At 37.7% G+C, this 14,999-nt stretch overlaps 1 protein-coding gene across 1 annotated transcript in view; it reads left to right on the plus strand.

Annotated features, from left to right (window-relative positions):
* MTUS1 (microtubule associated scaffold protein 1) overlaps positions 1-14,999 on the plus strand; it is a 187,995-nt gene that overhangs the window by 67,238 nt on the left and 105,758 nt on the right. Inside the window, exon 2 of the mRNA XM_040643308.1 lies at positions 5,052-7,279. Within this exon, the coding sequence (XP_040499242.1) occupies positions 5,195-7,279 (2,085 nt within the window). The 5' untranslated portion in view covers positions 5,052-5,194. The remainder of the gene's footprint in view (positions 1-5,051; positions 7,280-14,999) is intronic.

Genomic DNA, 14,999 nt, shown 5'->3' on the forward strand with positions numbered 1-14,999 from the left:
CCAAGAGTGATTTATAGTTTCTAGAATATAGATCCTTTACATCTCTGGTTAAGTTAATTCCAAGGTAACGTATGGTTTTTGGTGCTATTGTAAATGGGATGGATTCCCTAATTTCTCTTTCTTCAGTCTCATTATTCGTGTATAGAAATGCAACTGATTTCTGAGCATTGATTTTGTATCCCGCCACGTTACTGAATTGCTGTATAACTTCTAATAGTTTGGGAGTGGATTCTTTTGGGTTTTCCATATAGAGTATCATGTCATCTGCGAAGAGAGACAGTTTGACTTCTTCTTTGCCGATTTGGATACCTTTGATCCCTTTTTGTTGTCTGACTGCCGTTGCCAGGACTTCTAGTACTATGTTGAATAATAGTGGCGAGAGTGGGCATCTAGGGGTAAAACTTTTAGCCCCTTGCATAGTTTGAACAGAAGGGAGAGTTTATGAAGGTGTCGGTAACACATGCTGATGATTTTTTGTTCGACTTCTTTATTTTTCACTTCAGAATAAAATAAAATTGGTAGCTCAGATATTGTACATATGCAATGTACAGTGTACTTTTCTGTTTTAAAATAAGTTCAAGACCCAGTAGCCTCTGGGTTTTGAAGCCTCGAGAGCTTTAGTGGTATGATTTGTGATTTCATAGTAACTTTAAGAAGAGCTGATATGATCCTAGGATTTGAAAGCCATAACTTACAGCTGTGTTTGTATTCAACTCTGATGACTGGTTTGCCATATGTTGACAAATAAGGAGTAAAATTAAAGTTTTTTGTGGCTCTGAAGTACTGAAACTAGTTTTAACGTGTGGCTTCTGGAAACCTTCTTTATTTCGTAATTACCATATGAGGTAGCAAGTTTATCTGTACTAAATTCAAATTACCGGCTTAGACATTACGGGTAACAGGCAGATGTAGAAGATACCTACTGATATATAAGCCTCTCCTGAGTTTATAGTTTAGTCGGCGGATAAGCACACAACTATTGTATAACCTACTAGTAATGTTGTAGCCACCAATTTGGCTGAGTCATGCAGTTTGTCTTCCAGCTGGTTTTCTCACTTGTAAAATGAGGATGTTTGAACTAGATCTTTAAAATACTTCCTAGTATTAATATAATGACAGTGAATTCAGTTGTAAGGACTTAAAATGATGTCTTTTTAGGTACATCTGTTCAGTGTAATAACTGATGGCATTTCTACCTTTGGAGAGTAAACAATCATTCTTCTTACGCTAAGATTTAGAAAGTAATGTTATTTTTTCCGAAAGTGTTGAAATAGCTCGAATCTTACACTGGTAGTTCTTTTCAATGATCATTTCTTTTGGTACAGATGAATTTTTAATCTTACAAATCATTATAAAAATGTATATTTTGGTAAACTTTCTATTCAAGAGAAGCTAGTCTATCATGTTCTCAAACCTTATTACGTAGGGAATTTGTTCTCTCTCATCCAAAATGTTCTCTGAGAAAGATCTCTTTATTTTCCCGAATGTGGCATTCTTAAAAAGGAAACTTGATCATTCTACTTTGTTCTGGTAGACAGTTGTCTGAAAGACAACTTGAGAGATTAACTCTTTAGATGAGAATGATTTATTCCAACGTTTTTGCCTTTTTCTTTTTTAACTTTTGATTTTGCTTTAGTAAAAAATGTTGCCCAAATAGTAACTTTCAAGGTGTCACAAATGACATTGCAATTATAGACCTACACAGACATTACTTTATGGGTCAGGTGAGATATCAAAGAACATGAGTCCAGCATGTAGTAGAAACTTAGGTACTGTTCTTTAAGTGAGAGAGGAATGAAATTGGCCATCAGACAAAATGGCTAACTTTCAACTTTTCTGACGAAATTCCTGAGGGAATCCTGGTCAACCCTTTCCTGACCATGGCTTTATCTTCATAGTGATGACTTGAAACTATTTTTTTCTTTGGTGAATGTTGATCTTCCAACTATTTCTGGAACTGATAATCTTAAGACTTTTTTAGTATCCAAATCTTTGTACCACAAATTCTTTACTCTTAGCTACTAAGGTAGAAAACACTTCTGTAAACTTATTTCCTATTAAAACTCTCCTGAAGTACTTCTCAATGCATTTTGTGTGTGTGTGTGTGTGTCTCTCTCTCTCCCCGGATAGCTTTGCTCACCTAGTTTGGTGGTTTTTTGTGAATTAAAAAAAAAAAAATCACAAATCCAAGTATACTAAGCAGTCATGTGAAAGTTGGAATGGTTGATGGGTTCTTTACGTTTTCCTTACTCTTCGAAAACTACTGACTTGTAAATCTAAAACATTTAAACTTTAGTGGAATTTCACAACCATTAGAAATATTTTTATACTATAATGACCTGGAAAAATACTTGAGAAAAGTGCTGAATAAAATACATGAACTTTAAAACTCAGGTCATATATTTACTATGCACATATGTCAATGTGTATGTGTGTGTGTGTGTGTGTATATATATATATATATATATATATATATATATATATATTATAAAGAATCTCCCCCTCCCCTTTCACCTAACAATTTGGCAAACTTTATCAAGAGCCTTTAAAAAAAATCATATTCTTGGTAACACTTGTATTTCTAGGAAGTTTTTCCAAGGAAATAATCACAGGTGGTCAAAGATTGCAAAAAAAAGTTTAGTATTATTTATAAAGGAGAAAAACTGGGGAAAAAAAAATCCCTGAATGTAGAATGTCTGTATCCCATTAAATATTTGTATTCTATTCATTTATTTAAAAAAATTGAAATGCCTTCACATATGAACCATTTATTCTGTTTTTATCAGAGTCCTTTTGTTTTTAATAATTTTTTATGTACTTTGGAAGAAGGAGCTCAGGTAGTAAGACTCGTTAATTGAACCTAATGACTGTGTCTATGTAGACAAATGACGTCTATGATTTCCAGTAAAAGCTTCTATTTACAGTGCTTGTATTTTTTATACCAGAATCTCTTAAATGGATACTGACTTTCAGGAAAGAGACTGGTCTAACATATTTACTGCTTCTTGGAATTATATTCCACACACGTAAGTCTAAAAAATGAATAAATATACTTCTTGATTTAAATATTTAGTTTGAACATATTTTATACCCCAGGATTAAAAGAAATTAATTTGTGTCTCAGCAAAACTTTTATTAAGGTGGTAGCCACACAACTATTCAGTGATTTGTTTATTGACTTAAGAACTATGGTAGAAGTGGTCCCTGGGTGGCTCAGTTGGTTAAGCATCTGCCTTTGGCTCAGGTCGTGATCCCAGAATCCCGGATTTAAGCCCCAGTCAGGCTCCCTTCCTCTCTCTCTCTCTTTCTCAAATAAAATCTTAAAAACAAAAAACTATGGTGGCAAAACAATAAGTAATTGATATTTTCCATCAGCATATAAGTCATACAGTCCTTGTTTTAGGATTCAGTTTCCTTTTGTGTGTGTGTGTGTGTGTGTGTGTGTGTGTGTGTGAGTGTACATGCATGCTATTGAGCTGAATATTGCAGCCTTTCTTTCTCCCTCCAGTAAAGGCTGTTTTCAGGATGCATGGCCAGAAACACACAGAGCACTGTTTGCGAATATGCGGATTCTGTCAGTTCTTCCATGGTTCCTATTCTCCCGGTTGTATTTAGGTCACTGAAGTCTGATTACAGAGAGAGGATTACAAAATGGAAAAGTGAGATCTCTTAATTCACAAATTTACAGGTTACAGAATGACATTCCCCCCCCCCCCCATGTACGTTTTATTTCTTTAGGATGGAACAGTGACCTCTGATTGACAGTTAATACCAGGATTAGAAAATCAATTCAAGTGAACATGTATTTCTGTGACTTATTTGCAGTCCTCTCTTGAGCACTTCAATTTGACCAAAAACATAATCAGCTTTTAGTTATTTGCAAAAATCCTTGATTTGAAAGCTTTCATGGGTTGTTTTCTGTGATTTTTGTAAGTGTACAATTCAGTATTTTTCAGTACTATATTTATAGTATTGTGCAACCATTACCATAATCTTACAACATTTTCATGACTCTCAAAAGAAACACCGTCCTAATTAGCCATCACTGCTCATTCCCTTCCCTCTTACCCTTTCCCAGCTCTAGAGAATCTCTAATCTACTTTGTCTCTATAGATTTGCCTATTCTGGACATTTCATGTAAATATAATACATACTAGGTAGTCTTCTATGACAGGCTTTTTCCACTTAGTATAATATTCTTAAGTTGTAACACTGTATTCATGTTGGAGATGTATCAATACTCCATCTTTTTTTCTTGCTGATTGTTTATTCTGTTGTGTGGGTATACAACATTTTGTTATTTATTTACCAGTTAATTGATACTGACTTCTACTTGGCTATTCTGACTAATGCTTCTATTAATCATGTACTTTTGTACACGTGTTTGTGTGGGCATATGTTTTCATTTCTCTTTAGTAGGTACTTTAGCATAGAAATCCTGTGTCATGCAGTTTAACATTTTTTAGAGACTTCCAATAGAGTACCACTTTATTAAGAATCAACAACTTTTTTCCCCCACACTTTGAAATGTTTGAGGAAGGGAATGAAAACAGGGCATTGGCATTTCTCTTTTCCCTAAGTCTTCATTGATCTTCAGCTCACTTGTGCGTTCGGCAGGTCTGTCTGGTAATCAGTCTCCACGGAAGTAATAAGGGGCACTTCTGAAAATGAAAAGGCATTATTACTAATTATGTTGGAACAATAGGCATAAATTGGGACTGTCCTCAGCTAATTAGCACCAATGGTTAAGCAACAAGAAGGAAAGGCTACTGTTCGATTGAGTTTCCTTTCCTTGTCTAACAAATAAGAATCAATGGGAGTATGGAGGCGGTATCTCCGATGTGAAGTCAGTCACAGTCTCTGTCTTCTGCCGCATTCCCTCAAATGAAAAAGCGTCTTTGAAAGGAGGTGATACTTGAGCTAAAGATATCTTTACTCCTATCCACAGGTGTATGTTCCAAATATAAAAATAAAGTGATTGAAATTAATCAAGCAGTGACTTAGTAATTTTAATAATACTTACTTGAATTGGTCATTTTATTTTCTTCCAGGGAACAACAAATCATTACAACTTCAAAGCGTCTTAGAAACTTTCAGCTGTGCTAAAACTTAGGAGGGCAATTTTTCCTTTCCTCTCATTTAAAAGGATTTAAAGAAGAAATAAAATGGCAGAGGTTTAAAGTTAATATTCAGGATGAATGATGATAATTCAGATGAGAAGACAGAAGATGAACTGCAGTCCTTATTTATCAGTGATAAAAATGGAAACACATATGTATACAGCCAAAAATCACCACATACACAAAACTCTTCAACCAATAATGTGAACTGGAATTCTGCCAAGCCAGATGACATGGTGGTTGATTATGAAACCAGCTCTGCTGTGGACATTGATGAAAATCTCGCTTTAACCCCTCAGTGTGTGGAAGTACTCGATCACCAGAAGTCTTCAAGTGAGTTGATTGCTAAGGAGGTGTTCGATATCCATAAAGATTCCACACTTCAGTCTTGTGCACACGCTGTAAATACAGAGGAGCCCAAGTACCTGCCTAACAATTGTCATTCCCTAGAATCCTTTCAGGACCAGAGTCCTGAGACCTCTCTGCCTTTTGTGTGGAAACCCAACAATGACGATTGGCACTATCCAGACTACCCTACCACCTTGGAGCTAAACCAAACATTTGACATGACAGGCGGTCATGTTAACTGTACCTTTATAACACACCATGCCATTGAAAAGAGCCAGTCTTTGCGTACCTCTGAAAATCTGCCAAGTGGCAGGAGGAGTGGAAATCCATCTTTATCTTATTCCATTCATACATCTTCCCATTCTGATAACATACACGTGAGAGAAACAAATTACGACCAAGACAGCTTTGAAACTCCGCAAGCCACAGCAGCAGAGGCTCAAGACACAACTTACACAGCATTTTCTGATGTGATGCAAACTGATATTGTTGTTCCAGAGACTGGCATTCAATGTCCATATTCTTTAGGACAGGTCACCAGTGACTACACAGATGGGTCACAGCAAAGACTAGTTGGAGAAAAAGAGATACAAGCTCAAACACCAGTTTCTGAGGGCATGGATGTTCCCAATGGGTCTGTATTACAAGAGCTCTTTTGTTTATCTAAAGATGAACCAAATAGTGAGACACATTCACAGAGCTCATATGGGCAAGAGGAAGTGGGCCCAAATCTACGAGAAACAGTGTCCAATTGTCTTATAGATGATGAATGCCCTTTACTGGTGCCAGCTTTTGATAAAAATGAAGCCCAAGTGCTGAACCCAGAACACGAAGTCACTGTGGCTGAAGACACACAAAATGCCTCTAATGACAGGGATTTGGAAACCCAAAATCATACCATTGAATTGATACTGAGTAGCCCACCAGGACAAAAGATGGCTTCATCAGTTGAATTGAGTTGGGATGCAAATGATATGGTCATTAGCACAAATAACCCAATTTGCATGTCAACGCCAGTCCTAGATTCCCCAAATGCAACCTTTTCTATTTCACCTACTGAAGCGACCAAGAAATGTAGTAAAGTGGAGAAGAGTCATCGAGAGCTTAGAAATTTACCAAACTTGAAGGGGGCACCTGTGAACATGTCTAAACCTAATCTAGGAAAATTGACAACTAAAGTGAATACCCCTGTAGGCAGCAAAATTAGAAAAACGGAAATTATAAGTTACCCAAGACCAAACTTCAAGAATGTCAAAGCAAAAGTTATGTCTAGACCAGTATTGCACTCCAAAGACCCTGCTTTATCAAAGGTCACACCCAGACCTCAGTTAACCAGTGCCTCATCACCCTCATCAGGGTCGTCCTCAAGACAGTTGACAGCTTTGAGCAAAACACCAAGGTCTGACTTGAATGCAGATACAAAAGCAGAAATCCTAATTAACAAGACGCATAAGCAGCAGTTTAATAAACTCATTACTAGCCAGGCTGTGCATGTTACAACTCATTCTAAAAATGCTTCACACAAGGTTCCAAGAACAACATCTGCCATGAAATCGAATCAGGAAGATGTTGACAAAGCAAGTTCTAATTCAGCATGTGAGACTGGGTCTGTGGCTACCTTTTTCCAGAAGATCAAAGACATACTCCCTGTTAAAATGGAAAGCACAGAATGTTTGGAAATAACCTATGCTTCCAGCATCAATAGGAATAGCCCTGAAAAGAAGGGTGAGAAAGAAAATGGGACATCTATGGAAAAAGAGCTAAAGAAGGAAATTATGAATGAGACCTTTGAATATGGTTCTCTGTTTTTGGTAAGTGAGATTTTTTGCTTGCTTCCGGGAAGGGTGGAGGAAGCTGAGAGATGTATTAGCAATCGATTAACACAAATAGTCAATAACATGGCAGACCTAGCTGTGCAGATTTGCTTTCAGGTGTTAATACATTATTCAGTAATTCTTTGTCTTGTAAGTTGCATACGTTGGAGTGTTAATTGGTTACAATATAGAAAAACTGCATATGGGGGGAGATCAAATGCAGTATTTAATTGCGTACCAGGGTTCCTTTTAATAAGGAAAAACAACAAGTTGCTTTAATATTGTGGCGTCATAAGTTATTTGAAGTTAAATATCTGATTATATTTTACACTTACCAAAAAAAAAAAAAAGGAAGAAGAGTTTGTTTATGAACTTTAAAATGTTTTGGGCCACATTTAAGAAAGGGCAGGGCCAGGGAGAGCTGGTAAACAGTATCAACATAAAAATAACTCCTTCTCTTCTGGAGGAAGCTGCTCTGGGAAGTGGAGCCCTGTCCTGTGAAAAGAGGGGCTGGAGATTCTGCCTCTGATCAGCTAATGCGAATTTGGTGAAATGGTCTTTGATACCCAGAGGTGAAAGGGTTGGCCTAGTGGATGTCTGAGGTCTCTTGCAGCCCTAACCTATTGATTCCTGATATGTTAAAATAAACAAACCCCTTTTATTCATGTATGGTGAAAAAGCAGTCTGTTGTCTGTAGCACCTGTCACATATTTGACGTGTGTGTGGGGGAGGAAGAAACTAGACAGTTCCATTTAAGCAAGAAATTCACATGCAGTTTAAAGATTGTTTTTCTTTAAACATACCTATATTGTTGTCAATAGCATGAAGACAGACCATTCTTGGGCTTTGTGTCCTTGTCCCTGATTCTTGCAGTAGGGACTTAACATGTACTTCTGGCCCCACATAACGCTTTCCTTGGGCGTCTGTCCTCTGGGCCAGGAATGGAGCCGGGCACCAGCTAGGAAGGCAGATGTGAGACATCTGGGTTCTCTGTGGAGGGCTCATGTCTGAGGGGAAAGAAGCACGTAGGGTGGAGTGAAGGGTCGAAGGGCTGTTTTAGAAGCCTTTTTAGGGTGTGTTAGGCAATTGTTAGATCCTTTTAGGAGAAAAGTTAGGAAAGACTGGATATTCCTGAGCTATATCAGTTTAGAGATGTTTTGGCATTTCTAACTTTTTGGAGGGAACAGCGATACCCCACGATGATGTCTAAACTAATGCCATTGTCTCTTTCAAAACTCAGATTTTATTTTTAAGTTCTTTTCAAGTCAAATGTAGGGAACTTGTTTTATATCACTTATAATTTGATGTTTTGCCAAATGAAATGATAACCTCTGGTAATTCTAATCAACATTCTTAGTTTGGTGTTTATAGAGCTACATAAACATAACACATTTATTCCTCCTTGATTTACGGGAGGCTTTCATCATGTATCAATGTCTAACTACCAGGAAAGCGAGCATAAAGTTTCTCTAAAAAAAACATTTGCCATAAATATAAATCGGTTGTATAATTTTGAAGTTAAAAGCATTTGTGTGTGTTGAGTAAATATTAGGCTTTCGTTCTTCACACGGGAGACATAAAGCTGTTTTTCAGGCTCATGTTGAAGCCAGGTGATAGACTCATCGAGTTGAAATGAATCCCATCCCAGGACATCTTGGGGAAGGAAGCACTTTTCATTTCTGGAATCTTGCTTAGGATTCCCATATTTTCAGCACAGACACTAATCAAATGGTATTAAAAACAAAACAAAACAAAAAAACACTTGGTTCTTTACCCATGTCTTAAATGCATTTCCCTCCAATAGCACTGGTTCACCTCTTACACATTGTCACGTATCTTGCAGAAGGGACAGGGCCAACCATTGCAGACCACAGGCTCTGTGCTTACTGCGGAGAGCTGAGTGAGTGAACATTTGCTTCATGCTGACTCAGACTCCCATTTCTTGGTCAGTTAAGCAGTACCTAAAGGTTCTAAATCTGCCCTGGATCTGTGATGAGACAATACTGGAGGGACATTAATTTTCATTGTGCCCTGTTGGTCTGGGGCTAAATTAGGCCTTGAGTTTATGGAATTCTTTTTTTTTTTTTTTTTAAGATTTATTTATTTATTTTAGAGCAAGAGCATGTGCTCATGTGAGTGGGGGGAGGGACACAGGGAGAGGAAGAGAGAGAATCTCAAGGAGACTGTCCATGGCGCCTGCAGCCCCACGTAGGGCTGGATCTCCGTTCATGACCTGAGGCGATATCAAGAATCAGACACTTGGGGCGCCTGGGTGGCTCAGTCGTTAAGCGTCTGCCTTTAGCTCAGGGCGTGATCCCGGTGTTGCGGGATCGAGCCCCGCATCAGGCTCCTCTGCTGGGAGCCTGCTTCTTCCTCTCCCACTCCCCCTGCTTGTGTTCCCTCTCTCGCTGGCTGTCTCTATCTCTGTCAAATAGATAAATAAAATCTTTAAAAAAAGAATCAGACACTTAACCGACTGAGCTACCCAGGTGCCCCTGAGTTTACTGAATTCTTAAGTTGCCCACAATCTCACAGTTGTTGGGTCAGGGTTTATCCGGAATTTCAGAAAGGTTCTTATTTGGAGGAAGGAGTCTGATTTTAATTTGATACAAGTTGAGTGAAGCCACCTGTTACAGAGGTTCTGTGTTGGTGATGGTGTGTTAGTTTGGTAAAGGGACAGTGAATCACCTTGATGCCTGCTCTGGACCACTTTGCTCAGGTTTTGTATGTATATAAGTTTTTCCTGCAGTATCCCGGTGCTGTATACATTGTCATTCACTCTTTCCAGTAACAACACGCCAGTTGTTAGCCACATTTAAAGACTTCAGAGAGGCTACTTAAAACACACACAGCTGGGAAGTAGGAAAGTAGATTCAAACCAAGGGCTCCTGACCCGAATCCTGGCCCTTTCTGCTTCATACACCACAGGCTTTCACAATTTTGCAGCATGTTGGCTCGAAAGGCAGAGTAGATCTGATTTAACCAGCTTACAAAAGTAAATCTTTAACAGAAGTGCGGTTTACTTTTTAAAAGATTTTCTCTGAGGGATTACCTTAACCGACTTTGGGGTAGAGGTAGATTTTGTGGTTTGTGTATAATCGCATGCTTTTTCTGGACAATTTGGGACAGTTCTCTTAGGATATTGCCTTATTATGTTTTTTTTAAGTAACCCTGTAAATACTTTAAGTTTTTATTTTAATTCCAGTATGGCTAATACATGTTATATTAATTTCAGGTGTACAGTATAGTGACGCAACAGTTCTATACATTACTCAGTATTCATCATGATATCTTAATCCCCTTCACCTATTTCGCCCATCCCCCACCTCCCCTCTGGTAACCATCTGTTTGTTCTCTATAGTTAAGCATCTGTTTTTTGGTATGTCTCTCTCTTTTTTTCCCCCCTTTGCTTTTTGTTTTGTGTCTTAACTTCCACATATGAATGAAATCATATGGTATTTGTCTTTCTCTGACTGACTTATTTCACTTAGCATTATACTCTCTAGCTCCATCCATGTCATTGCAAATGGCAAGATCTCATTCTTTTTATGGGTGAGTAATGTTACATTGTATATATATACCACTTCTTCTTTATCCATTCATCTGTTGATGGACACTTGGGCTTCCTCCTTAATTTGGTATTGTAGCTAGTGCTGCAGTAAACATAGGGATGCATCTGTCTCTTTAAATTAGTGTTTATGCATTTTTTTTGGGTAAATATCCAATAGTAGGATTACTGGATCATGGGGTAGTTCCATTTTTAACTTTTTTGAGGAACCTCCCTGCTGTTTCCAGAGTGGTTGTACCAGTTGGCATTCCCACCAACAGAGCACGATGGTTTCTTTTTCTCCACATCCTTGCCAGTGCTTCTTATTTCTTGTGTTGTTGATTGCAGCCATTGTGACAGGTGTGAGGTGATATCTCATTATGGTTTTGATTTGCATTTCCCTGATGATGAGTGATGTTGAGCATCTTTGCATGGGTCTGTTGGCTATCTGGATGTTTGTGGAGAATGTCTGTTCATGTGTTCTGCCCATTTTTTAGTTGGATTATTGGTTTTTTGGGTGTTGAGATTTATCAGTTCTTGATATATTTTGGATACTAACCCTTTATCAGATATGTCATTTGCAAATATCCTCCCATTCTGTAGGTTGCCTTTTAGTTGTGTTGATTGATTTCTTTGCTGTGCAGAAGCTTTTTATTTTGATGTAGACCCAATGGTTTGTTTTTGCTTTTATTTCCCTTGGTTTAGGAGACATATCTAGAAAAATATTGCTACTGCTGATGTCAGAGACCTTTCTGCCTCTGCCCTCTTCTAGACTTTTTATGGTTTCATGTCTCATATCTAGGTCTTTAATCCATTTTGAGTTCATTTTTTGTTTATGGTGAAATATTCTTTACTCCTTTGTTAAAGATTAATCGACTGACATTGTGGGTTTATTTCTGGGCTCTTTATTTTATTGATCAGAGTGTGTCTATTTTATGCCAGTACCATACTGTTTTCATCACTACAGCTTTGTAATATAACTTGAAGTCTGGAGCTATGATACCACCAGTTTTGTTTTTTGTTGCAGGATTGCTTTAGGTATTTGGGGTCTTTTGTGGTTCCATACAAATTTTAGAATTGTTTGTTCTAGTTCTACTAAAAAAAAAAAAAATGCTGTTGTGTGTCCCCCCCCCCCTTTTTTTAAAGGTAAATTTATTTGAGAGAAAGAAAGCATGAGCGGGGGCAGGGGGGCAGAGGGAGAGAGAATCTCAAGCAGACTCTGTGCTGAGCGAGGAGCCCAATGTGGGGCTTGATCCCGTGAATTTGAGATTGTGACCTGAGCCAAAACCAAGAGTCGAACACCTACCTGACTGCACCACCCAGGTGCCCTGCTATTGGTATTTTTTCATTAGTCTGTAGATTGCTTTGGGTAGTATACACATTTTAACAACATTTGTTCTTCCAATCCATGAGCATGGAATGTCTTTCCCTTTCTTTTTTCATTTTCAGTTTCTTTCATCAGTGTTTTATAGTTTCCAGAGTACAGGTCTTTCCCCTCTTTGGTTAGATTTATTCCTAGGTATTTTATTATTTTTGGTGCAATTGTAAATGTGGTTTTCTTAATTTCTGTTTCTGCTGCTTTATTAGTGTATAGAAATGAAACAGATTTCTGTACATTGATTTTTGTATCCTGCAACTTTACTAAATTCATTTATCAGTTCTAGTAGTTTTTTGGTGGAGTCTTTAGAGTTTTCTATATTTAGTATTCTGTCATCTGCAAATAGAGAAAGTTTTACTTCTTTCTTACAAATTGGATGCCTTTTATTTCTTGTCTGATTATTGTGGCTAGGATTTCCAGTACCACGTCAAGTAAAAGTGGTGAGAGTGGACATCCTTGCCTTCTTCCTGACCTTTGGGGGGGGAAAGCTCTCAGTTTTTCACCATGGAGTTTGACGTTAGCTGTGGGTTTTTCATAGATGGCCTTTATTATATTGAGGCATATTCCCTCTAAACCTAGTTTGTTGAGGATGTTTTATCATGAATGGATATTGTACTTTGTCAAAAGCTTTTCCTGTGTCCACAGAAACAATGATATAGTTTTTATCCTTTCGCTTTTGTTTCCCTTTCTCTTCTTAATGTAATGTGTCATGTTGATTGATTTGTGAATATTGAACCACGTTGCATCCCAGCAATAAATCCCACTTGATTGTGGTGAATGATTTTTTAATGTATTACTGGATTTGGTTTGCTCGTATTTTGTTAAGGATTTTTGCATCTATCATTGTCAGAGATATTGGCGTGTAGTTCTCTTTCTCTCTCTGTCTCTCTCGTTTTGTGTGTGTGTGTGTGTGTGTGTGTGTGTGTGTGTGTGTGTCTGGGTGTCTTTATCTGGTTTTGATATCAGGGTAGTGCCTCATAGGATGAATTTGGAAGTTTTCCTTCCTCTTCTAGTTTTTGGAACAGTTTGAGAAGAATAGGTGTTAACTCTTCTTTAAATGTGTGCTGGATTCACCTGTGAAGCCGTCTGGTCCCGGACTTTGTTGGGAGTTTTTTGATTAGTGATTCAGTTTCTTTGCTCGTCATTGGTGTGTTCAGATTTTCTAGTTCCTGCTTCAGTTTTGATAGGTTATATGTTTCTAGAAATTTATGTTTCTTCTAGGTTGTCCAATTTATTGGCATATAGTTTTACATAATTCAGAAATACAGTCTGTATTTCTGTGGTGTTGGTTTTTATTTCTCCTCTTTCATTAGTGGTTTTGTCTATTTGACTCCACTCTTTTTTGAGGACTCTGTCTAGAGGTTCGTCAATTTGATCATTTTAAAGAAATATCTCTTGGGCACCTGGGTGGCTCAGTCGGTTAAAGCATCTGTCTTTGGCTCGGGTCATGATTCCAGGGTCCTGGGATTGAGTCCCGCATTGGGCTCCTTGGCCAGGGGGAGCCTGCTTCTCCCTCTGCCTGCCGCTCCCCTGCTTGTGCGCTCTCTCAGTCAAATAAGGAAAATCTGCTTAAAAATTAAAAAAAAAAAAAAAGCTCTTGATCAGTTCTATTGGATTTTTTAGTTTCTGTATCATTTATTTACGCCCTAATCTTTATTTCCTTCCTTCTGCTGGTTTTGGGTTTCATTTAGTGTTCTTTTTCCAGCTCTTTCAGGTATAAGGTTAGGTTGTGAGGTTGTTTGAAATTTTTCTTGCTTCTTGAGATAGGCCTGTGTTGCTTTAAACTTCCCTATTTGAACAGCTTTTGCTGCATCTCAAAGATTTTGGACCATTGTGTGTTCATTTTCACTTGTTTCCGTGTAATGTATTTCTTCTTTGATTTCCTAGCTGACCCATTCATTGTTCAGTAGCATGTTATTTAACTTCCATGTGTTTGTGGTCTTTCCAGATTTTTTTCTTATGGCTAATTTCTAGTTTCATAGTGTTGTGGTCACACAAGATGGATGGTATGACTTCATTCTTTTTGAATTTGTTGAGACTTGTTTTTTGGCCTAATGTGATCTATTCTGGAGAATGTTCCATGTGCACTTGAAAAGAATGTGTAGTCTGCTGTTTTAGGGTGGAATGTTCTGAATATATATGTGTTAAGTCCATCTGTTGTACTATGTCATTCAAAGCCATTGTTTCCTTATGGATTTTCTGTTTGGATGATCTATCCATTGATGTAAGTGGGATGTTAAAGTCCCCTACTATTATTGTATTGGTATCCATTAGTTCCTTTGTTGGTTATTAAGTGCTTTATGTATTTGGGCGCTCCCTTGTTGGGTGCATAAATATTTACAGTTGTTATTTCTTCTTGTCGGATTGTCGCTTTTATTATATAGTGTCCTCCTTTGTCTCTTTAACAGTCTTTGTTTTAAAGTCTTTTTTTTTTTTTTTTCCATGAAAGGATTGCTACTCTGGCTTTTTCTTTTGACTTGCATTTGCATAATAAATGTTTCTCCGTCCCCTCACTTTCCATCTGCCTGTGTCTTTAGATCTGAAACGAGTTTCTTGTAGGCAGCATGTAGATAGGTGTTGTGTTTTTAATCAACTCGGTCATTCTGTGGATCTTAATTGGAGAGCTTGGTCCAGTTACATTCAGAGTTACTTTTGACAGATTTGTATTTGTTGCCATTTCGTTATTTGTTTTGTGGTTGTTCTTGTAGTTTTTTCCTGCTATTTCACTTCCTCTCTTCCATGGTTTGCTGGGTTTCTTTAGTGATATACTTGGATTCTTTGTATATCTGTTT

Source organism: Ursus maritimus, unplaced genomic scaffold (assembly GCF_017311325.1).
Source record: "Ursus maritimus isolate PB19 unplaced genomic scaffold, ASM1731132v1 scaffold_28, whole genome shotgun sequence".
In the NCBI taxonomy this organism is placed as follows: Eukaryota; Metazoa; Chordata; class Mammalia; order Carnivora; family Ursidae; genus Ursus; species Ursus maritimus.